The sequence below is a fragment of the Felis catus genome, chromosome A2 (genome assembly GCF_018350175.1).
Source record: "Felis catus isolate Fca126 chromosome A2, F.catus_Fca126_mat1.0, whole genome shotgun sequence".
In the NCBI taxonomy this organism is placed as follows: Eukaryota; Metazoa; Chordata; class Mammalia; order Carnivora; family Felidae; genus Felis; species Felis catus.
Genome location: NC_058369.1, coordinates 162,037,550 through 162,062,477, shown reverse-complemented (window position 1 = coordinate 162,062,477; position 24,928 = coordinate 162,037,550). Strand labels below are relative to the sequence as shown.

The window sequence follows — 24,928 nt, the reverse complement described above, 5'->3', positions numbered from 1 at the left end:
TTGAGTCCAACATATTTATTGAGCACCCATGAAGGCAAAGGGCCGCTACCGTCACAGTTCTGAAGGGCCTTTAAGCGCCAGGACCCCACCCTTCCTTGTTTACAAAGGAGGAAGCCGAGACCTAGAGCTAGGAGTGAGTCTAAGAGCCAAACCAAGTGCTAGTCTCCAGGACTCTGGAGCACCCCTCTGCTTCTGCACCACGCAGCATCCGTTGATTGATTTGGTGTAAAGAACGCTCCTTGAACACCGATTGAGTGCCAGGCAAACTCCCAAGGCCTTAGCTTTGGAAGAAGGGGGAGCCTGTGCCCTGCGATCACCCCGATCACCCCGGGTTCCCGCGACCACGGGAGTCCCAGTATTTACACAGGGCATTTAGCATTAGAAAGGCCTAGGAACTCGGAGCCCTTGAGGCATCCCCAGGAAACACCGGAGACCAGCTCTGAGCGCTAAGGGGCAGGCTCAGAGCAGCTACCTTTACACCATATCCTGTCAGAGCCCAGTCCTGACTGGTGAGGCCCCTGGAGAGGGTTGGGAGTGTCAGAGCAGAGAAGCAAGAATGCACAGTAGGGAAGGGTGGCACCCCTTCTTCCAAAGCCCAGGGGAGTGTGGCTGGGCTCGCACAGACTTGTTTACTCGTTCTTGCCCCAAAGGTTATGGCAATGTTCCCATCTGCCCCCAGCTCCGTTCATGATTTGGGGAGAGGCGTGAGGGCAGAGGGGGCCACAAGAAGTGGCCCAGCCAGGGACCCAGGCACCGGGAAGCAGGCCTGAATGCCGGCCATTTCACACCGTGCCAGGAAAGTAAGACAACAGTCAAAACAGCGAAGGACCCATTACTCCAGTTTGAAAATCACCCAAACCAAGGGCTAGTCTCTAGGTAGCACCCACGGTGGTGTTACTTAAGAGGCACAAGATGCTAGCTGCCCTCGATGTTTCCAGGAGGCCTGACGCTGTTCCAGCTTCCACGGCTTGAACCTCCTTGCTTGAACCTCCTTGCTGTCGTAAGAATTTGTTCCGCTGAAATACAAAGGGCTCCTAGGGGATGTAGCCGATGGGAATGTCTCACCTCACTCTGCACCCAGAGGACCTTCCACTCACTCCAGAAAATAAAGGTCCTTTCTGAGGGATTCTGGCTGGGGGGGGGAAGGGCTGGAATGGGACAGAGAGGGGGCCCTGAACTTGCAGGATCAAACCACACTCCCCGTTTGCCCCACTGCCTCTAAATCTCTTATGACCCTGAAAACCCTAAGGTGAGGTAGGATGCGCTGGGGTCATTACCCCCTTTGACAAGTGAGGAACCTGAAATGGAAGTGGTTAAGAAAAATTCACCCAGATCTGGCCTTTCTCTGCTACCGGCCCCAAGTTCTTGGAAACAGACCCCTCTTTTAAGGTGGCAAGTCAGGCCCGGCAGCCCAGAAGTCCAGGCTGACTGGCCAGCCTCACCCACACCAGGATCTTCCTGGTGGGGAAGAGCCTCCTATGGCTGGGTCTGCATCCCTCCCCTCAAAGCAGCTACCCCCCTCCCAGCAAGGAGCGGACATACCCATTAACACTGAGACCTTGGAGGAGGCGTCATCCACTCTCGACTTGTTTCCCGCTCTCAACTAATAACCGAAATCAATCACGGATGTTGGAATACGGGGACTCACATACCTGGGAAGGCACCTGGTCTCCAGGGCAGCAGCCAAGGAATCCCTGTCAACACCCTGGCTGATGTGGAGAGCCCCCCTGCTGTCCCCACACGCAAGGTGGCAGGAGAATTCCTGCCCCTGGGGGCTCCTGGTCCCCTTTGCAACCACACACAATACTTACAAAAGCATCAGAAAAGCTCCATAAGGAGGGGGTTTGGGGAAGGTTTCAAATAACAAAAGTAGGAAATTCAAATTTCCAGTGCCCACCCTTCAAACTGTCCACTCTGCTGTGACCTCTGTGTACAATGACAAAACTGCAGGCCCTCGGTGTCTCCGTCGCTCCCTACCTGCAAGGGCCACTGTCTCCAGTCCCCCCGCCCGCCTCCCGTACCTGCCAAAGGCTCTCACCGAAACTGGGCATCCTCTAAACCTTCGAGGATCCTTTCTAAGTCAGGAATGTAGAAAAGGCAGCAAAGAATGACAAACTTAGGAAACTTAGGAAATTCAGGCATCTGGCCACAGACAGTCACTAAAAAGGCCACCGCTTCCCATCTGAATGAAAAACGAAAACAAACAAAAAACCTCTCCAAAGCTTCCCAGAACGAGGAACCGGGCGTCAGGCACCAGGGGAAAGGCCTGAAGGCGGACAGCAGTCCCGCTGGGGGTGCCCAGGAGAGCAGAGGGCCCCCCCACACCCCCCGCAGGGCTCCTGCCGGGTCAGCCCTCCTCAGTGTGGCTGGGCCTGGGCCGGGGTGGACTCCCCGCGACGGCAGAGGGAGCGGGAAAGTGCGGGCCCGCCTGGCCCCGGGCGTGAGTCTGCATGTGGACAGACAGGTGGTGGTTGCGGTTGAAGGCCCGGCCACACTGAGGGCACTGGTAGGGCCGCTCGCCGGTGTGGATGCGCTGGTGGCGGAAGAGGTCGGACGGCCGGCGGAAGGCCTTGCCGCAGTAGGGACAGGCGGGCCAGCCCTGACTGTCGCCCGTGTGCAGGCGCTGGTGCAGCAGCAGGGTCTTCCGCTGCTGGAAGAAGCGCAGGCACTCGCTGCAGTGATATACCTTGGTGGCCTCCGGCCTCCGTCCCATGAACGGACGGCCTGCCAGGGAGCGGCGCGCTCCGGGATCGTCGGGGAGCCAGCGGATGACGGGGCCCGGCACCACCACCTCCCCCGGCTCCAGTGTGGAGTGGTCCTCCCCCCAGCCGGTGGGCGAGCTCCCCGGGGCCTCCCGGTGCTCCTCCTCCACGTGGCTCCGCTGGTGAATGGTCAGGTTGATCTTCAGGCGGAAACTCTGCCCGCAGTCAGGGCAGGGGAAGGTCCGCTCGCGGCGTCGAGGGAGGATGCGGGGTGGCTCCCCGGCGGCCCCTCCGGGCCGCGGGTTCCCCCCCCGCACCCGCGGCACCCCGGAGGCATGAAGCCGCCCAGGGCCCCCAGTCCTGCTCCTGGGCCTTTTGGGCATTCGACACACGGTCTGGCTCCGGGACTCCCCCAGGAAGAGCTGCTCAGGCGTCATCTCGTCCTCAGACTGTGCTTCTGTCTTGATGACCACGCCACCACCACCTGGACAGAGGAATCTCCACTGATTTCCAGTGGGCCACACTGGCCCCCACCCAGGCCACTCGACCCGGTGCTGCCTCCAGGCACATCTCTGGCCACATCTGCACCCATCCTGCACCTACTTGCACAGAGTCCTTTCTCCTCCACGAGCTCACAGCACAGATCAGGGGCTCTGTTCGCTTGGCCCTAGCAAGCAGGCATTGCCTCCTAACATCATCCAGTCTGTTTACTGTCACGTAGCCCAGAGGCTCCGATGGCCCATCCTGGGAGGCCAAGCTAAGGACATCAGGAGAGAGGAGATAGAGCCGCAAAACCAGGACCCGAGAGGTCAGACGGAATGAAAGACAATAGGTAGGTGGGGGCAGGGGAGACTGTGGACCCTGAGATACATTGGCCATGCAGGGTCCCCAAGAGTTCTGACAACTTTAGTTCCCGTCTACGAAGGACAGTGAACCCTGGGGCAGCCAGACTAAGTAAGAAGCCTCAGGCCTGAAAGTGGTGGATGTCGTAGCCACACCCTGAGCTACTCATCGACATAACAAATCTACACTGAGCAACCGCCACCTGCCTGCCGCCCTGCTCTCTAGTGACAGGCAGGAGGCGCGAGGACCTGGGCTTCCTGGCTGGGCCGCAGTGTGGGTCACCCTGGACTCTGAGGCGGGACTGAGGCATAGGAACTGCCAGAACAGAGGAGAGAAGGGAGACCTGAAGCAGCACAGCGGTCGCAGCAACAGCCCTCAGGGGTCCCTGGTGCTGGGAAGGAAGGTTCCGGCCACAAGCCCTGCTGGAACGCTGCATTCTTCCAAATCCTTTACCTGCCGCTCCCTTCTGAGCTTCTCTGGAATCAGCCCCAACTACTGGCTTCTCTGACCTCCCCCAGCACCCAGGAGCTCAGCTGAGGCTCAAAAGCGGACAGCGAACCTTACCCTGGGCCCTTTAAGACGAAACCTTTAGCCCTTTCCGAGAAACGTCCAAGGTCTAGGACAAGAGGGATTTCTATTCTTGCTGAAGCATGAACTGAAACCACACCCCGGCAGAATGCAGTGAACCCTTAACTGCAGAACCTCCTGATGTCAGGACCTTGCAGCTTCCTGTCTGATGTAGCTTCCTGGTGACCCGCACAGATAATTCCTGACAGAACTTTATTTCTGTACTAGAAATGGTCCAACTGGGGGTCTCAGGCCCTATTCCCTGTGAAGGCCAAGGGTCCCAGATCTCTTGGTTTGAAGCCCATCCCCAGCTTGGACTCCCACCATGCCACCACCCCGAGGTGGGCCCAAATCTCACCTCTGCTCCCACCAAAGCAGGTACCAGGGTGGAACCAGGCGAGAACCGGATCCCTTTCTATTAGGGCCGAAAACCACCCCAAAGCCAGAATGGGCAACAATTGCTCTCTTTTTTCCTGCTCATCAGGTTGTAAGCCTGGTTTTACGGACTCGAGGCCAGGGAACGAAATTTAAGTCACAGGCCACCACATACAAACTGGGAGACATTGGAAGCCGTGAGCCTGGACCCCTTCCCAGGGCTGCTGGGAGGCCTTTCTGTCGCCAGACCGCAGACCGGGTGCACACAGCTTGTTTTCAAGCAGTACCTTTCCACCAGGTCACATGTGATGGGGGGAAACCAGGACCTACGTGGTCTGGGTCGCCAGAGCCCCAGGGCACCAGTACCCGGGGATGAGGAAGGGACCCCTCAGGAGGAAGCCCCTCACCAGGTCCCACTTCGCCACCTCCCACCCCACTCCCAAGGGCCCCCAAGATCCTCCGAGGCTCTGCTGTGGCCACGGGGCCTCTCCCTTCACTCACCTGGCCCCCTGCTGGGCAGGCTGTCCCTGGGAGGGGAGGCTGGAGATTCCCCACCTGAAGATTCTTCCTCCTGTTTAACCGAGGCTGGTGGACCTGTGAGAGAGACTCCGTGAGGGCCTTTCCCAACAGCGGGCCCTTGATGGACAGCACAGGTATCTCTAAGCAGCCCCCAGACATGTTCGAACGCCTGCCAGGAAGAGGGGGCTCCAGGGCTCTGTCCGGAGGACTGCCCGATCCACCGGAGGACTGCCCACGGCACGGCCTCTGCGTCAGAGGTGAGAGGAGGGCCGAGAAGGCCATGGCCCCGGTTCCTGTCTGGGTCAATGCTGACAACTCCCTGTCACCCAGAGGGTGTGGGGAAGCCCCTGGAGCACAGTGCCAGGTCTGCAGGGGAACAAGGACAGTGAGAAGGTCCTCCCTCTCCTTACACACTGGCCGGGAAGGAGGGACTCGGGAGAGGGAGGGAGGGTCACCTCCAACCTCAGCGAACTCATATTCACTGGGGGAGGGTCACAGAAATGCCTGGAGAGAAGGTGACCCAGCCCGAAGAGTCAGGCCCCTGGAGGAGGAGGAGGAATGGGGGCGGGAGCTGGCGAAGCGCAGTCTGGAGGCAGAGAACAAGGCTCTGGTATGCCACACGTTATGCTACATGCCTTTTGCGTGATACTCCATTTCTGGGAATGGATGGACACAAATGTCCTTCAAACATAAGCAGGCAGAGATCACTGGAAGGGGGGACAGAAGGCACAAAGCCCCTCACGGGCTCCAGAAAGAGGACATCTACGGAGGAATGCCCATGCCAGGGCTGTTCCAGGCATATGACACAGGTTGCCCAGTTCGTGTGCCCCGTGTGCAAAGCCTGAGGAGGCCCAGCGCCTGCCCTCGTGTGCCCTTCCCCTCAGCCCAGCTAGGCCTTAGGGACCCACGCCTTTGCTCAGACCATCTTCTGCTGAAAACGCCCTCGGTTCCCAGCCAAAATCTACTCTTCCTCTAAGGCCTGCCTCAGGGGTCCCCTTTCCAGGCAGCCCGGTCCCCACCACCCCTCCCAGCCGCCAGCTTTAGCCCCCGTTCTCAGCACCGCCTGTCTGGGGCCGCCGTTGAGGTGGCATCCGCGCCGCTGCTCGGCGGCCCTCTCTCACCAGCGATGGTTCCGTCCAGGCTTCCCCTTGCTTCTGGGTCTTGCTGGTGCCTGGGGGCCCGCCCTTCTGTTGGCTCATCCTGGGCAGGGCTGACGGGGCTGAGGATGTGCTCTGGATGTGGAGGGAGGCCTGGAGAATGCAAATCAGGGATGCTAAGGACAACACAGGGATCCCCCACGTGGCAGGAGCCTCTGAGGAACAGCTACCCGCAGTCACTGGGACCGGGGGGCGTCGGGTCAAACCCAGGTTATGATCGTGCAGTGGGCTCCACTGACCATTAGTGGCTAAAAGAGAAGGAAAAGGGACAGCACAGTAACTCGTGCAATAGTCCCAGACAGGTCACGACACAGCAAGGCCAACGATCTGGCTTTTGGAGACTCCCAGCTCAGAACGGTACTACAGTGGCTCCCAATCACAAGTCCTACACCAGGCTGATGTATAAGGATCCCCTTGGAAGCACCCCAAGATTCTCATCACCGTGACTTCTGGGTAGGCCTAGAAAGTATGCATTTTTAAAAAAAGCTTCCGAGGGCAAAAGAGATGAACAAAGAGTTTATGGAATAAGAAATTTAAATGGCCCATGAAAACATAAAAAGATACTCGACCACACTCATAATGAGAGAGGTACCATTAAAAACACACTGTTGTATGGGGCGCCTGGGTGGCTCAGTCGGTTGAGCTTCCAACCTTGGCTCAAGTCACGATCTCATGGTTTGTGAGTTCCGGCCCCACTGGAACTGTGCTGACAGCTCAGAGCCTGGAGGCTGCTTCAGATTCTGTGTCTCCCTCTCCCCCCACTCACGCTGCAGAAAGAGGGGCACTTGGGTGGCTTAGTCAGGTGAGCATATGACTCTGGAATTCGGCTCAAGTCATGATCTCACAGTTCGTGAGTTCAGGCTCCATGTGGGGATCTGCACTGACACCATGGAGCCTGCTTGGGATTCTCTCTTTCCCTCTCTCTGCCCCTCCCAGGCTCACTTGTGCTCTCTCAAAATACATACATACATACAATAAACATTAAAAAAAAACCACTGCGTTAAGAAATTAAACACATACATAAATGTAAACATTTCATGTTCCTGGATGGGAAGACTTAATATTATGGCGTCAATACTACCAAACCGATGGGGCGCCTGGGTGGCGCAGTCGGTTGAGCGTCCGACTTCAGCCAGGTCACGATCTCGCGGTCTGTGAGTTCGAGCCCCGCGTCAGGCTCTGGGCTGATGGCTCGGAGCCTGGAGCCTGTTTCCGATTCTGTGTCTCCCTCTCTCTGCCCCTCCCCCGTTCATGCTCTGTCTCTCTCTGTCCCAAAAATAAATAAAAAACGTTGGAAAAAAAAATTAAAAAAAAAAAATACTACCAAACCGATCTATAGATTCAACACAATCTCTATTAAAGCCTCCATGATATTTTTTACAGAAATAGAAAACACCATCACTTCTCAGCCTTTTGGCTAAGATCAAGTGTAGAAAGAGAAAAACCCACCCTAAAATTCATATGGAGTCTCAAGGGACCCCCAAATAGCAACAATAATATTGAGAAGGAAGAACAAAGTTGAAAGACTTCTTGATTTCAAAACTTACTATGCAGCCTAAAGAAACAGAGAACCAAGACATAAACCTTCACATATCTGGTCAAAAGATATTTGAGAAGGGTCCCAAGACCACTCAACGGGGAAAGGACTTTTCAACAAACAGTGCTGGGAAAATCGCACATCCACACGCAAAAGAATAAAATTGGATCCTTACCTAACTCCATATACAAAAATTAACTCAAAATGGATCAAAGACCTAAATATAAGACCTAAAACACAAAAGTCTTAGAAGAAAACATAGGACAAAAGCTTCAGGACATTGGATTTGGCAATGATTTCTTGGACAGGACACCAAACGCACAGGTAACAAAAGAAAAAAGAGACAAACAAGACTTCCTGCAAACTTTTTAAATATGTGCATCAAAACATACTATCGAGTTAAGAGGCAATCCCCAGAACAGGAGAAAGTATTTGCAAATCACATATCTGACAAGATATTAATATCCAGAATACGTAGAGAGGTCCTAAAACTCAAAACAGATGGGGCACCTGGGTGGCTCAGTTGGCTGGGCATCCGACTTCGGCTAAGGTCATGATCTCACAGCTCGTGAGTTCAAGCCCCACATCAGGCTCTCTGCCGTCAGCACAGAGCCCGCTTGGGATCCTCTGTCCCCTCTCTCTGTGCCCCTCACCAACTGGTGTTCTCTCTCTCTCTCTCTCTCAAAGTAAATGAACAAACTTAAAAAAAAAAACTTAAAAAAAATCTCAATAACAGAAAAACAAACAACCTGACTCAAAAATGGGCAAAGGACTTGAATAGGCGTTTCCCCAAAGAAGATATACGAATGGCCAACAGGCACATGAAAAGATGCCTGGAATCACCCATCATCAGGGAAATGATGGCCACTATCAAAAAGAAACAACAGAAAATAGTAACTTGGTAGGAACATGGAAAAACTGGAACCTTGGCACACTGTAGGTGAGTGTATGGTACAGTCACTAAGGAAAACAGTGTGAGAGTCCTCAAAAAATTACAAATAGAATTACCATATGATCCAGCAATTCCATTTAGAAGTATACACCGAGGGGCGCCTGGGTGGCTCCGTCAGTTAAGTGTCCAGTTTCGGCTCAGGTCCGATCTCACGGTTTGTGGGTTCGAGACCCACGTCGCGCTCTGTGCGGACAGCTCAGAGCCTGGAGCCTGCTTCGGATTCTGTGTCTCCCTCTCTCTCTGACCCTTTCCCGCTCACATTTTGTGTGTCTCTCTCAAAAATAAACATTAAAAAAAATTTCTTTTAGAAGTATACACCGAAAAGAACTGAAGGCAGAGTCTCTAAGAGGTATTTGTACGTGCACGATCATAGCAGTGTTATTCGCAATAGCTAGAACATGGAAACAACCCAAGTGTCCATCGACGGGATGAATGGCTAAGCAAAATGTGGTACACACATACAACAGAATATTATTTAGACTTATAAAGGCAAGAAATTCTGGCACAGGCTAAAACATGGGTGAACCTTAAGGACATCATGCCAAGTGAAATAAGCCAGTCACAAGAAGACAGATGCGGTATGATTCCACTGATACGAGCGACTCGGAGTAGACAAAATCATAGAGACAGAAAGTAGAACGGTGGCTGCCAGGGGCTAGGGGAGGGGGACAGAAGGAGGGAGTACTGTTTAACGGGTATAGTGTTTCAGTTTTACAGTTTACAGTTTTATAAGGTGAAGAGAGTTCTGGAGATGGGTGGAGGTGACGACTGCGTGCCATTATGAATGTATTTAATACCATCGAACAGCACACCCAAAAAAGGCAAAGATGGTAAATTTTATGTTATACGCATTTGACCACAATAAGAAAAAGAGAAAAGAAAACAGAAATGAAATACTGATACACAGTACAACACGGATGAACCTTGAAAACATTATGCTAAGGGGAATGAGCCAGAGTCAAAAGACCGCAGATTCTAAGATTCCTTTTATATGAAACGTCCAGGCAGGGCAAGTGTATCGTCAGAAACATGTGTCGTTGCTCAGAGCTGGGGGAGCTGGGAAAGTGTTGGGGGTGATAGCTGCAGGGTACAGGGTTTGTGTCTGAGGTGATGAAAGTTTTATAAAATTGCCGTGTTTGCTGTTTGCGCGTCTCTATGAACATTCTAGAAACCAATGGACTGGACACTTTAAATGAGTGAGTTGCATGGGGAGTTCATTATATCTAATAAAGCTGTTATTTAAAAAAACAAACAAAAAAAAAACTATACTGACATACTTCTTACCTATTAGGTAGACAAAAATTCTACAAGGTTGACCACATTCTCTGCTAGCGGGCCAGTGGGGAAGGAGGCTCTCTTTCACAACACTGAGGGAGATGCAAATGGTAAAGCCCCACGGAGGGGTATTTGGTGGTAACTTCTGGCAAATTTACATATGCCTTTACTTCCCCTGCAGCGCAGTTCCTAGGAATCTATCCCAAAGACACATTGGCAAAAATACGAACTGCCTTAGGCACAACATAGTCCCTTCGGCACGATTTCTATCAGTAAAACACTGGAAATACCCAGAGGTCCGCCAATGGGGACTGGGTAGACGGACTATGGTATATCACGCCACAGAACATTCCACATCCACAAAAGAAAGGAGAAAGATCTCTACCTACACGTGTGAAGCGATGCCCAGGGCAGACTCTGTAAGACAGGGATGTATCTCTGTGTTACTGATCTTTTCAAAAGGAAACACCAGAAGTACCAACAAGAAACTAATACAAATCGTTATCTGTAGGGACAAGGAGGGGACAACGATGGAAATAAGACTTCCCTGAATGTATCCTGTTAAACCAATTTGACTTTGCAAACATAACATGCCTTACATACTCAAATGGCTAAATCAAAAAGTAAAAAGAGCCATTTCTAAAAATCTAAAAATAAATAGAAGCAAATGAACTTAACTGTATATCAAGTTGATGACATAACCACATAGAGAAAATAATTATTTCAAGGGACCTTAAAAGGCATTATTTTGTCTGTAGGTCCCAAATGGAATGCATTCAGAAGACCAAAAGAGCTATACAAAAAAAAAAAAAAAAAAAAAATCAGGCTTTAATCAAAAGCGTAATTGTTTAACATTCCCATGTAAAAGAAAAGTGACACACAAGTATAAGATCAAAGAACATTAGAGTTAGAAATATCACTGTGAACTCATGATTTTTTTTCTTTGCAAAAATAGCCGTTTTCTCAAAAAAAAAAAAAAACCCACATATTTTCTGAAAAGGTTTAGAAGTAATACCAAAAATTAGCCACTACCAGCACTGCTACTGTGGTCTCCAAATATCATTCATCACTGAAAGGAATTAAAACTCCATGGAGAAATTTGTATTCCAGGTCTGGGGTAGGAAATGATTCTAGAACATCTTGAATCTGAAAAGCCACTGAAGTCACACCAAAATGACCTACAGGCCAACGTAAGGGGGCTGCCGTGAGCTGAAGATGGGACAATTTAAGCACAAAAAATAATGCGAAGGATTGGCACATATAACATATTCAACAGTCTATGAAGTCACAGTAACAACAGCAACAACGACAATGATGATAATAACGTAAAAAGCTCAAGTATTGGTCACCTTTGCAGGTTTCTAAGGCAATAGCTCTTCATTCTGAAAAATGACGAAGGAAAAGAATTCAGCCTCTCTCCTGCCTGTTCTGTACAGACTGCATTTCCGGGGAACTAAAAGAGTTGATTCAGGAAATTACTCCTTACAAAAGAATTTCAGCTATTCGGTGCATAAGGAGGACAGGATTTCACCATTTTGCAACCCCTAACGGAATAACAAATCCGGGCAATCATGTTCAGTGACTACTGATGTCATCAGGTGAGCTGGTGACGGGGAGCTTTGGAAGAGCAGGGGAAGGAAAGCACCGGAAAGCCAGGCGAGCGGAGCCTCTGTGCCTCCTGACGGGCAGCGTGGAGCACACAGCACCACCTCTGAAGTAATCCTGCCCGTAAGAGTCTGCCGGAATCCAAACAGGCCTCCCGATCTACCAGTTTATAGGAAATGCAAAAAAACGGAAGAACAATAAATGACACCAAATCCAGAATATGGGAAATAGTGGCATTTAAAAAGGTAAATGACGTGGCGCACCTGGGTGGCTCAGTCGGTTATGTGTTAAGTGCTCGACTCTTTTTTTTTTTTTTTTAATGTTTATTTCTTTATGAGAAGAGAGCGCAGGAGCAGGGGGGAGGCTCGAACTCACAAACTGCAAGATCGTGACCTGAGCCGAAGGTGGAAGCTTAACCGACTGTGCCACCCAGGTGGCCCAGTGAAGCGCCCCCGACTCTTGATTTCGGCTCAGGCCATGATTTCACGGTTCGGGAGGTCGAGCCCCGCGTCGGGCACTGTGCTGACAGAGCCTGCTTGGGATTCTCTCTCCTCTCTCTGCCCCCTCCAGGCTCTCGTGCATGCGCACTCTCACTCTTGAAATAAATAACTTTAAAAAAAACACAAAACTATTCAAAAGATAAATGACGTTAGAAGGTCAAACAAATAAATGACGTTAAAGAGGGAGAGGTGGGGCCGGTCCATCAACTGAAGAGCGGGAAGGAACAGAATGTGTAATATACACCCGCCCAGCTGGGCCCGGGGACAGTGCAGAGGTGGGTGAGCCTGGGAAACAAGCTCAGTGTAAGCAGGCGGACACAGAAGGTCACACCCAGCAGGATTCCATTGACAAGAAACGTCTAGAAGAGGCAAATCTACAGAGATGGAAAGCAGGTCAGCAGCCTGGCCTCCGGCTGAGGAGCAACCAGAGGGAACCGCTAACAACTACAGGTTCGGCTTTGGCGGACGAGAAAGTTCTAAAAACAGACGGTGGTGATGGTCACAACCGTGAATGCAGTAGAAACACGGACTGCGTCGTCTACGAATGGTTTGGCAAGTTAGCTATATCTCAGTAAAGCTGCTAAATGGCGGAGGAGGAGGTGTTCCCAGGCTGTTTTACGGATTTTTTTATAAACCGAATACAACACGTGGACTTTGGTGGGCTAGAAATAGAACCCGATACCTATAGGAAATATTTTGGAGACAATCGGGGAAATCAGAACACGGACTTGGGAGGAGATCCTAATCTGCTGGGTGTGAGACAGTGGTATTTTGGTGTTTATGTTCAGAGAAAGGAAAGAAAGAGACGGATGGAGCCAAGGTGGCAAACTCCCGATCGTTGCTGAATGTGCGTGACCGTCATTCGGGGGGTGCGCTTGCCCTTCTCTCAACTTTACTTTCTTCATTTTATTAAAAACGAAAACAAACAAAAACAACCCTCCCAGAAGATTCTGACCTGCTAGAACCACGGTCCTACAGCGCGCCAGCTGGCCAGCTAGGGTCCCGCCCTGGCCGCCCCTCCGAGACGGCCGTCGCCACAAAGGGAAGCCGGTGCACCACAGGCCTCGCAGCCACCGCTTAGGTCGGGGAGCAGAGGTGGGAGGCCCGTGATGCACCGGTGCCAGGAGGGTCACTGTCAGGAATAAGGCCCCACTGACACGATGCGCAGCACACGTGCGCTTTACTTTACGTCTGCCACGCAGTCCTCACAATAACCAACCACTGCCGGCCCCTGTGGCTCTAAGGCGAAAGCCCTCCCCTCCCCCCCAACAGCCTGTGACTAGGCCGGCCTAGGACAGAGTGGGCCCCGCTTTGGGTAAAGGGGCCTGTGCTCCCTTCCTGGCCTCACAGCACATCTGGAAAGCCCGTCCGGAGAGCAGGGCTCCAATTCGATGTGCCCACCCCCCACCCCGCCCCCACTCACCAGGGCTTGGCCTCCTGGGATGTGCTGCCTCTCTCTTACTCCCCTCCTCATGACCCCACAGGCTTTCAGGACAAGGCTCCTCTCCCCTCTCCATCTGGGTTAGGATGTCCGGTTTGGAGATAGCATAATCTGCGCACAGAATGGAAGGAGAGCTGGGTCAAGACTGGACACCCGCCACCCGGCTGCCCACAGAGATGGAGAGACACGGAGCAGAACAGAAGTCAAAGCGAAGACAGAGACTGCCCTGCCGGAGGCCAATCTGTGAACACAGATCCCCACCTACGCAGCCTTACCCAGGGACACCAGCATCTCGTAGTTGCCCCGCATCACGTGCTTGTAGAGCTCCTTCTGCCACTCGTCCAGCTTGCCCCACTCCGGCTCGGAAAAATACACGGCCACGTCATCAAAGGTCACGGGCACCTGGAACCACAAGCACCACGTGCGCTCACCCACAAGCTTACGGGCACGGCCCCCGCGCGCTGTCCCACCCCCGATGCCTGAGGGATACCTTGGGGACCTCCCCCTTGCTGCCCGGGGGCAGCCGCAGGATCCAGAAATTTCTGTTTCTCAGCAGGTTCTCCATGTTCTCCAGCCGCCTCTGCAGCAGCCCGTACTCCTGCAGCAGGTTCCCCAGCACGGCCCACTTGCTCTCCAGCTGGTTCCCGAACTCCACGGCCGTCTTCTCGCAGTCCGCCAGCTTCTTCTCGGCCGTCCCCGCCCGCCCCTCCAAGGTCAGCAAGCGGGCCAAGCAGGAATCCACTTTCTTCTCCAAGGCCTGGATGGCGGCCACCACCGTCCACAGTGTGATCTCCGTGGAGTACAGGTATGAGTTCTTCTCAGCAGCTGGCTGGGGTGACAGAGAAGGTGTCGAAGGGCTTTCATCCCCTGTTTGCTTGTCCCTCTCTGGAGCCTGTCCACACAAGAAAGGGGAGATGGTATCACAACGACACGATCAGGGGCGCCTGGGTGGCTCAGTTGGTTGAGTGTTTAACTCTTGATTTCAGCTCAGGTCATGATCTCACAGTGCAGGGGATCCAGCCCCACATAGGGCTCTGCACTGACAGTGAGGCCCCTGCTTAGGATTCTCTCTCCCTCTCTCTCCCTCTGCCCTTCGCTCTGCACCTACAGGTGCACACATTTTCTCCCGCAAAATATATAAACATTAAAAAAATATATACAATCCAATGCCTCACAATAACACTTGCCCTGATAAAGCCCCGTCTGGGATCCTGAGGGCCAGCCAGGCAGCAGTGTGGAATGGGAGGCAGGGACGTCAGTTAGGAGGACATCAGTTAGTGTAGCCTCAGGGACAGGAAACACCGGTTGGACCAAGGTGTTAGCAAGTGAGAAACAGGAGAAAAAACATGGCCAAAGGCATGGGTCTCAGGTGACTTCCACCTTGGGTCTTAGTCTCCTGTACAAATGAAGGCACAGGCTTTAAAGCACAGAGGACGTGAGGTTTGCAGTGAGAGAGCCTGGGTGCAACTGGCAACTCCGCCCACTGACTTTGGGCAAGGTTTTGACACATCTTTCAACTTCACTTCCGCATCTAGACAATGGAACAATAATAGTGCTCAGGTGGTAGGGTGCTGAGAATTAATGACACAATCTTTGCTGAAAGCACTTAGCACCACATCATATACGCAATACGTGCGTGCATGCCTGCGCCCTATGTTGATTCAGCTAAGATGATAATGATCAGGATGCTGACAATGATAATGGTTCTGGGCTCAGGGACACAGCATGAAACAGTTCTCATGGGCTTTTTTCTCCCCCTCTTTCATTTCATCATCCTTCGACCCCCTGGGAAAGAGCTTCTTTTTTATTTATTTATTTAGAAATTTGTTTTTAATGTTTCTTTATTCTTGAGAGACAGAGACAGGGCACGAGTGGGGGAGGGGCAGAGAGAGGGAGATGCAGAATCCGAAGCAGGCTCCAGGCTCCAAACTGTCAGCACAGAGCCCAACGCAGGGCTCGAACTCACAGACCGCGAGATCATGACCCGCGCCGAAGCTGGATGCTCAGCCGACTGAGCCACCCAGGCGCCCCGGTGTGGAATCCGCTTCCGTTCTGTGCGCAGATTAGGTTATCTCTAAACCGGACATCCTAACCCAGATGGAGAGGGGACAGGAGCCTTGTCCTGAAAGCCTGTGGCGCCTTAGCTCAGCGCCTGGTGCACAAGACTTTCTGGAGCACGTGCAATGGCCTGGTCCCGGTACACGGTGCTAAAAGCCTTGTTGGAAGGATGAACTGAGCTCTTACTCCTCCAGTTGACTCCTCTTTCACGGCCAAACCACCATCAAGTCCTATCCGTTTGACTTCCAAACTTAAACCCATCCTCTTTGCTCCCTCTCTCTCCCCTGCCGTCACCCGGCCCACCCAGACAGCTGCTGCAATGCTAATTTCCCCTTCTCCTCCATACACTTTCCACAGAGTAGTCAGTAAGCATTAAAAAACAGGCTAGACCATTTTAGCCCCCTGCTCAAAACTCTCCAACAGCTTCCCAGCGTACTTAGAACAGAATCTAAGCTTCTCAGACCTCAGCCTGCCCCCCCCCCCCGCCCCGACCTCACTTATTTACTACACTCCGGCCACCCCGGCCTCCTTGGATTCCTGGAACACATAACCCTCCTCCATGTCAGCTTTGGCTCTCCCTGCACCTCTCCGCGTCTGGCTTCCTCTCATCTTTAAGGCTCCAGCTCAAAGCCCCATGGAGACCTTCGCCGACTAACACATCTAAAATACGCCGCGGTGGGTTCCTTCTTTCACAGCACTAATAACCCGTGATGATTCTACCCATCTATCTGTGTTATGGTTTGTTTCCCCCAGAACATGAGTTCCCGAGAGTGTGTTTGTGATTCCCAGTTGTATTTCTGGCTTCTAAAAGAGCGCCTCTCTCACCTCGGATGCTCAATTAATACCTAGTGAATGAATGAAGGACTACACAATGAAACAACATTAATTAACAGTTACTGAACACCGGTCCTTGCAAAGGTGCAAGGTGGGAATGCAGAAAAAATGATGTGGCTCTTCCTTCGCCGGGAGAAAAATTCCGTACAGAAACCGTCATGATAAACAACAGTATATGATGGGCTAACAAGAGTTGGGGGCAACTCTGTCCTGTTTGGGCAGTTTCTGGGGAATCTCAGGTACTGTATGATGGCAGAGGGAAAGGAGGGAGTGGGTAGGAACGGCCAGAAAAAGTTCTGAGGCAGTGGCCCTGGGCTGGATGGGAGATGGTGCTGTCACCAGTGTCGTCACAAAAATGCTTTGGGGGGAGGGGGGGGCGCGGGGGGGGGTTGGTAACCACAGTACTGGCACCCTCATTCTCTCTCCCCTGCACTCGGGGAACCCTAAGGGAAGCACACACCAAACTCATTAAAGAAGAGGGAGAGGAAGTTCCTCCTGTAAAAGGACCCACAAAAATCAAACTTTCAAAAAGTTCACTGAGATGCGTTAATAGAAGCTATTTATTGAGCTCTGTTTGCAAGTGGTTTTCTGGTGAGTCAAAAATAGCCAAAGGATTCTTTTCTCCGAATTGGGCATACTGCACTTATCAGCCAATATTCTAAAAGAATACAAGTAATCTAATCCAACAGGCTAATCGTAGAAAAAAACAAAAAAATCTACCTACAATTCCTCTCCTGAGCAGCATTCAATACCTGTCTCTCAGGTAAAAGTAGAACAGTGGGTACCTTCGAGGGGGCGTAATTCCAAAGTCCTGGCCGCGGCCTCGACTAGGTGAGTGACCTTGGGCGGGTCCCTTCCCTCAGACTCTGCGGCTGTCAGAACCACATGGTGCTGGGGGCTGGCGACCCTGTCCTCCGTGCGCGCCTCCGGGAAGACAATGGAGGGGGGAGGGGTGGGGGTGGGGGAACAGCCACTCGGTTCTAATGTGAGGCCTGTCATCTGAGGTGTTACTGGGTAGCCCGGCCTGTCCCCCGCCGTCGGGCCTCCCGGCCGGCGCCCGCCGCCCCGCCTGCCCGTTTGGGCCGCCCTGCCGGTCGGCCCGAAAGCCCGGCCCGGACGCCAGACGGGGTCGGTGGGGCGGACCGAGCGGGCGCGGGCGCAGGCCCGGGCGGAGGCGGCGGGCCAGCAGGCCGCGCCGCGGGGCCGCCCCACGCCGGCCGGGCCGAGACCCTCGCGGGCCCTCGCGGCGGCGGCGGCCCCTCGCGGCGGCGGCGGCCCCGGCCCGTCTGGGCGTCTGCGCGCCTGGGCGCTTACCCGGGCGGGCGCCGCTTCGGCCATGGCTGCTCGCGTCCCTCTCTCGGCGGCTCTCCTCGGCCTGGCCTGTCGGGCCTGGCGCAGCGCGCAGGCGGCGGCGGAGGCGGAGCGGAGCCGCCCAGCCTCGGAGCTCCTGCCGGGCGGCCGCGAGCTGCGTCCGAGCCACGTGCCCTGCCGGCCCTTTAAACAAGAGCTGTGCTCGCGGCCGGGCCCGAGGGTGCGCACAGCGCCCCCTGCAGCCCGAAGGACCGCACGCCCGCGGCCCGCGGCCTTCCGCGCGCCCACCAGGGGGAGGGCGGCCGCCCGCCCTGGCCTGGGCCGCGGGAGTGGACGCGGGCGGCGGACCTGCCGCGGGCCCCTCCAGCCCGGCTTCGGCGGGAGGGGGAGCGACCCGCGGACCCCGTGCAGGAGCAGCTTGGTGGACCCAGCCCTGGCCCCTAACCCCTCTAGGACGCTGGGGCCCCAGCGTCCCTCTTGGGAGAATCGGATCAGGTTACTAACGAAACAAGCCTTCAGGACACTAAGAAAATGTGGGAGTTTCCCTTTGTGTGGGGGAGGAAGGGCCGTCCTCAGCGGGGAATCTGAAGTGTATGCAGATTTACCATTTTAACACTTCTAATGGACCCAAAGTGACTATTAGTTTGGGTATACACGTTTTGCCCAGCGGTGGGGTAGTGTGGGACAGATAACTACTTGTTTAGTTTTCCAGAGCAAATAGAAGGCCCTCAGGAAAAAATTATTTCATTTAAAGAAAAAAGAAAAGAAAAGAAAAGAAAGAAAAGAAAGGCAAAAAGTTCTCCCTCCCTTCCCCAACAACCCCCCCCCCCCCCGCCGGGAATCCTGGGTCTCCTCCTCCTTCCCTGGGGCCTGCTTCCCCAGCAGACACTCCGTCAGTTCAGGCACGCTTTGCAGAGCTCTCTGGAGCCTTCTGTGCCACACCCAGTCTTCACTTGCCCATCAGCCACCAACTGGGGATCTTCTGTAGCTTTGGCTCCCGACTGGGTGTGCAGCAAGAGTAAATCGAACGCTAATTCAGGCCCTGACACATCTTGAGTAAACCACTCAATCTGGGACCCATTTTTCTCATCTAGTTAACCACTGAATATAAAGTAAAATGTGCTTATGCAGTTAAAGTTTTATTTTCTATCTTTTCTGCATTTCCCATTCATCCTAGTTTTTGTTCAAGTCGGAAAACAGTTCCCACTAGAAATTACTCTGCAGTTTTCTTTCTTTTTTTAGTATTTCCTGTTTTTGGAGGGAGGAAAGAAAATTATTTGCCCATATATTTGATCCAAGCAAAAGTGTGGTCAACTGACCTACAATAAAGAACTGACTTTCTCCAAGGTGCACCCCTAGAATTTGGGGCAAGGTTAGGAAGCATTATTTTATTTTTATTTTTTTAGGAAGTGTTTTTTTTTTTTAATGTTTCTTTATTTTGAGAGAGCACAAGCAGCGGAGGGACAGAGAGAGAGAGAGAGAGAGAGAGAGAGAGAGAGAGTCTGAAGCAGGCTCCAGGCTCCCATCTGTCAGTACAGAACCCAGTGGGGGGCTCAAACCGGTAAACTGTGAGATCCCGACCTGAGCCGAAATCAAGAGTCGGACGCTTAACCGACTGAGCAACGCAGGTGCTACAGGAAGTGTCATTTTAATAAAAAAAATCAAGTTAATATATGGCCTCATTCATTGTGGAGATCCTTGTTGAGATAACCCAGCCTAAGAATTTGCAAATGTGTGCTGAAAAACATTAAGAGCATCCTTAGCATCTCATCAGGGGTTGGTCAGACAAATGTATTAAGGATTATAAAATCCTGGTAAGCTGTGGTCTTATAAGAATTAATGTCCAATGCAAACAGAAAGAGTCTGGAAGATGAGTTGGAGAAGAAAACGTTAGTATTTAACAAACTCTGTTCAGGGAAGAATGCTCTAATTTTTGACAGCCGTCTTAGATTCTTAGAAAGTTTCTGGAAGTCCGTGGTAGCCAGCCTTCAGTGTGCATCATGTTCCCCTGGTGCGCTTGTTAAGACACAGACTGCTGGGCACCTGTCTCGGAGTCTGAGACATGAACCCAAGTCTGAGGCTGGTGGGGGTGGGGGTGACCAGAATCTGGTTGGTTTTTTTTTTTAGCATTTATTTATTTTTGAGACAAGAGAGACAGAGCATGAACGGGGGAGGGTGAGAGAATCTGAAACAGGCTCCAGGCTCTGAGCGGTCTGCACAGAGCCCGATGCGGGTTTCAAACTCACAGACCTCGAGATCATGACCTGAGCCGAAGTCGGCCGCTCAACCGACTGAGCCACCCAGGGGCCCCCAGAATCTGTTTTTCTAACTAGCTCCCCGGTGATGCTGATTCTACTGATGTGGTGATCATACTGTGAGAACCACTGCCCTGTTTATCAGGTTCCCACAGCTGCCTCCCATTCCCATGCTTGGATTTTATAAATACATTAAACAAAAAACACAAAAACTTTACACCACGATGTGGTTTATTGGGCAGACCAGCCTGGTGTAGCTTTTTTGTAAGTATGTATGTACGTATGTATGTACGTATGTATGTATGTATGTATGTATGTATGTATTTACTTACTTACTTACTTACTTACTTATTTATTTAGAGAAAGGAAGAGAGAGAATCCCAAGCAGGCTCCGTGCTGTCAGCATAGAGCCCAACGTGGGGCTCAAACCCATGAACCAGGAGATCATGACCTGAGCTGAAATCAAGAGTCTGACTCTTGATTAACCAACTGAGCCACCCAGGAACCCCCTTGTGCAGCTCTAATAGAAGTTACAATTACCTGCATCCTTAATTATTAATGTTTCTGGTGAGTTTGCTCTTTTTTGGATCAGATCTCCTGGGCCTGAATGCCTCTCGGTGAGCTGACAACACCGGATTTCCAAAATGGCGGCGCAGACCCTGGAGGAACAGGGGTGACTCTGCCAAGGTGTAGGTCACTCTGAAACAGTATATCCTCAGGCCTCTCCTGCAGAAGGTGGTATTGTCAGAGGTTGAGGCCCACCACACCACCACCTAGGGTCACTCAGCTTGGGGTCAAGATACTCAAGTGCGAGTGCCCTATCGGCACATTATGAGCCAAGGGATAGGCACAGCTCAGAAAAAGAATTCCTGTGCCCCCCCTCCACACACACCCTATTTCCAAGCTTGTAACTTAGATTAGGAAATGGGCCCATGCAGAATTATAAAGCATTAGGAAGGGAAGTATTAGCAGAGGGAGACCAGAAGTATAACCACGCCCCCCCCCCCCCCCCCCTTCTCCCGGGAGCCTAGTGTAGACAATACTGAGCTCCCTATCCTGGGAATACCCGTTATACAGAATCGTTCAACAACCGTGGTGAGCATGTAAGTGCAAAGCCCTGGTACTCAGAGCTGTAGAGTCTGCTCCCTGTCTTCAAAACGCATCACATCCTGTTGACTCTACCTTAGCGATCTCGTCCAATATCCTTGTCCGTCACTCTCTTCCCATCGCAGCTGTACCGTCAGGTCTTCATTGGCTCTTGTTGGCCTCAGGAACCTTCTAACATATCCCCTTACCCCAACCAAAAAAAGAAAGAATACAAAAAAACCCACCCCACCCCACATGATGTAACTCTCATTACATTAATATTCCCAAATCACAGCTAGAATCAGTTCACCATTTTGCTCAAACTCTGAGCTCTCCATTACTAACTCATTAAAATCCAAACTCCTGAGGCTGACTGCAACCTATCTTTCCAACCACATCCCCGACTATTCCTCTTCTCACATCCCACCCTCCAGCCAAATCTTAGGAATTGGTGTTTCTTTGTACATGCCCTATAATGTCTCTTTTGCTTATGTTGCTTCACCGAGAATGTCCTTCTTCCCATCCTTTTTTTTTAAGTTTACTTACTTATTTTGATAGAGCGAGCGGGGAAGGGCACAGAGAGAGAGAGAGAGAGAGAGAGAGAGAGAGAGAGAGAGAGAGAGAATTCCAAGCAGGCTCCACACTGTCAGCGCAGAGCCGGACACAGGGCTTGAACTCATGAACTGTGAGAGATCATGACCTGAGCTGAAACCAAGAGTTGGATGCTAAACCAACTAAGCCACCCAGGCACCCCATCCTTCTTCCCATCCTTAAAGGTCCAGTCCAAAAGTCCTGTCTTATGGCGCCTGGGTGGCTCAGTCGGCTAAGTGTCTGACTTAGGCTCAGGTCATGATCTTGTGGTTTGTGAGTTCGAGTCCCACGCTGGGTTCTGTGCTGATAGTGTGGAGCCTGGAGCCTCCTTCAGATTGTCTCCCTCTCTCTCTGCCCCTTCTCCGCTTGCACTCTTGTCTCTCTCTCTCTCTCAAAAATAAACACACATTAAAAAAAAAAAAATTCACCTCTCATAAAGCCTTCCCCAACCCCCACAACTAAATGTAATTGTTCTCTGAATTCTTTTTTAAGTAGGCTTCGCACCCAGTGCAGGGCCCAATTCGGGACCTGAACTCACAACCTGGAGATCAAGCCCTGAGCCAAGACCAAGAATTGGATGCTTAACCGACTTAAGAATTCTCTGAATTCTAACAGACCTTCAGCCTCACTTGGGACATATAATTTTACCTTGTATTAGATTCCCTTAACAGCCTGTAAACCCCAAGAGCAAGATCTCTGTCTGATTTAACCGTCCACATCCTCTGCAGACCTTGCACCCGGAGGCTACTCAGATGCTTGTGAGCGGACACACTCTCAGGTGGAATGGAATCTTGCACCAGTCTGGGAAAGGGTTATGCAAACACGCAGCACAAGGAGACAGATTTTGATAGAATATAAACTCGACTAGGGCAAAGATCTGTTTTGTACACTTAAATATCCCAAGTATTTAAAAGTGCCTCGCGGGCGCCTGGGTGGCGCAGTCGGTTAAGCGTCCGACTTCAGCCAGGTCACGATCTCGCGGTCCGTGAGTTCGAGCCCCGCATCAGGCTCTGGACTGATGGCTCGGAGCCTGGAGCCTGCTTTCGATTCTGTGTCTCCCTCTCTCTCTGCCCCTCCCCCGTTCATGCTCTGTCTCTCTCTGTCCCAAAAATAAATAAACGTTGAAAAAAAAAATTTAAAAAAAAATAAATAAATAAAATAAAAGTGCCTCGGGGCGCCTGGGTGGCTCCGTGGGTTGAGCGTCTGACTTCCAGCTGTTCGTCGGGCTCTGTGCTGACAGCTCGGAGCCTGGAGCCTGCTTCGGATTCTCTGCCTCCCTCTCTCTCTGCCCCTTGTCCGCTCACATCATCTCTCTCTCTGTCTCAAAGATAAACATCAAAAAAAAAAATAAATTTAAAAAAATAAATAAAAATAAAAGTGCCTAGATGACAGGTGTGATATAGATTTGTTGAGTAAAAGAAACACATGAGGGAAGCGTTCACACAAGGGGGCTTATAAACTGAGCAGCGAGGGACGCCTGGGTGGCTCAGTCGGTTGAGCGTCCGACTTCGGCTCAGGTCATGTTCTCCTGGTTCGTGGTTCCAGCCCCACGTCGGGCTCTGTGCTGACAGCTCGGGGCCTGGAGCCTGCTTTGGATTCTGTGTCTCCCTCTCCCTGGCCCTCCCCTGCTCGCGCTGTCTCACTCTTTCTCAAAAATAAACATTAAAAAAAAAAAAATGTAAACTGAGCAGCGAAAAATAAATAGTATTTGGTTCACAAAGAAGGGAATTCCTGGAAAATGGAAGGCACAGCTTATTCACTAAGTGGCAGGCCGCCCAACGTGGCAGCAGCAAGGATACTTTAGAGAGCGAAAGGGGAAGAAACTCGGAGCAGGTTAGATTTTAGGCGGTCAAAGTGTAAGTTCTACACTAAAAAGCCGGCTCTTTGTCTTGGAGGAAAGCCCTTCTTCAGTTCGTGTGCCAGGACAAGGACTCTGGTAGCATAAAGGATGTGGTGAAGGGCAGGAGAGCAGTTAGGCTACCGGACAGTTCAGGCGGGCAACAATCGGGACCCTAATCTGTAGGAAAGGAAGGAGAGAACGCAGGACAGATGAGAGTCACTAATGTTCGGCATTTAATTCTTCCTTATTGTCGATTTAAAATTTTCTAACTTGATCATCCTTGTCCTTCCGACAGCTCCATTTCCCGTTTCCCTCCCGGCACCTAGCAGAGCCGGCAAAAGGTTGGTATTTTCTATCACACTCAAGAAGGCACCGCAGACACAGACGCAGACACAGACCTGGAGATCTTGTTAAAACCTGCAGACTCGGCCTCGGTGGGTCTGAGTCTGCATTTCTACAAAGCTCCCCGGCCATGCCGATGCCGCTGGTGCAGAACCCACGCTTTGGGTAACAAAGACTCAGAACCCAGCCTGGACCCGAGGTGCCTGGTTACGGTCAACCAGAAGCACCCATGGTCAAGCGTATGGGCTCTGAGGCAAGATGGCCTGGGTTGCCAGCAACCTCCGCCGGTCACTTCATCTCGCAGAATGCGAGATGTGAAACGGGGTATTATCGTACCCCCCAAGAGGCTGGTGTGAGGGCTGAGTTCACTTTTAAAAGAGTGCCTCACACATGAGGGCTCAGCAATTATCAGCCATTATTACAGTAGTCCAAAGGCCTGATAAATTGTTCTCCTGCCTCAGGGAAAACTTAAACGCTGCCAGAGAACCAGAATCCTATCCTGTCCTTTGTTTTTCTCCCCACGATGCCAAAGACTGGTCACATTAAGACACTCAGCTGGCAGGTGAGGATATTCAAGGATGGGATTTAGGGGAATCCAGGATGCAAAAAAGCTTGGGGGCGGGAGCCTGTAGAAGGAACCTGGAGTGGCTCCAGAGGTTTCCCTACATAGAACGAAGCCCGACACCTCAGCTGAACACGGCGCCTGCGTCCCCTTCATGTTCAATTTCTACACCAAGCCAGTCCCATACCTTACAGCGACCTGCATTTATTTTTATCTATTTATTTATTCCTTTTTATCCCCACGTCCCTCTCACCGCTCCCGTAGGCAACTGTAATGCCTTTAAGGTGTCACTTTTGGTTTCTAGGTGTTCTTACAAAATGTTTTGTGTACGTGCATTTCATATAAATGGTATTGTCATAGATCTCGTCCAGTTGCTTACATTTTCCCACTCGGCACTGCATGTTTAAGATCAACCACCAATGTGGCCACATGCATATCCAAGCCGACATTCCTGCTACCCAGTACCCCCTGAGATCACACCCTACCTGCCCTCTCTTCCTTCCATCTCCCAACAACCAACACCCAGACTGTGTGCGGCCCTCGATCACAAACAAGGTCCCACGAACATCCTCGTAC

At 51.8% G+C, this 24,928-nt stretch overlaps 1 protein-coding gene across 2 annotated transcripts; it reads right to left on the bottom strand.

Annotated features, from left to right (window-relative positions):
- Positions 1-21,602, bottom strand: ZNF783 (zinc finger protein 783). 2 transcript variants are annotated; one of them, XM_045052964.1, is made up of 8 exons: positions 21,114-21,602; positions 20,472-20,657; positions 13,964-14,365; positions 13,749-13,875; positions 13,456-13,584; positions 6,128-6,256; positions 4,989-5,081; positions 1-3,186 (listed from the first exon to the last, which is right to left on the bottom strand). In XM_045052964.1, the coding sequence occupies exons 2-8, from the start codon at positions 20,475-20,477 to the stop codon at positions 2,348-2,350; spliced, it is 1,725 nt and encodes a 574-aa protein (XP_044908899.1). In that variant the 5' UTR covers positions 20,478-20,657; positions 21,114-21,602; the 3' UTR covers positions 1-2,347. The 2 variants fall into 2 exon arrangements, with proteins under 2 accessions (XP_044908899.1, XP_023106473.2); XM_023250705.2 differs by lacking the exons at positions 20,472-20,657; positions 21,114-21,602 and adding an exon at positions 17,680-17,856.
- Between the last annotated feature and the right edge of the window lie 3,326 nt (positions 21,603-24,928).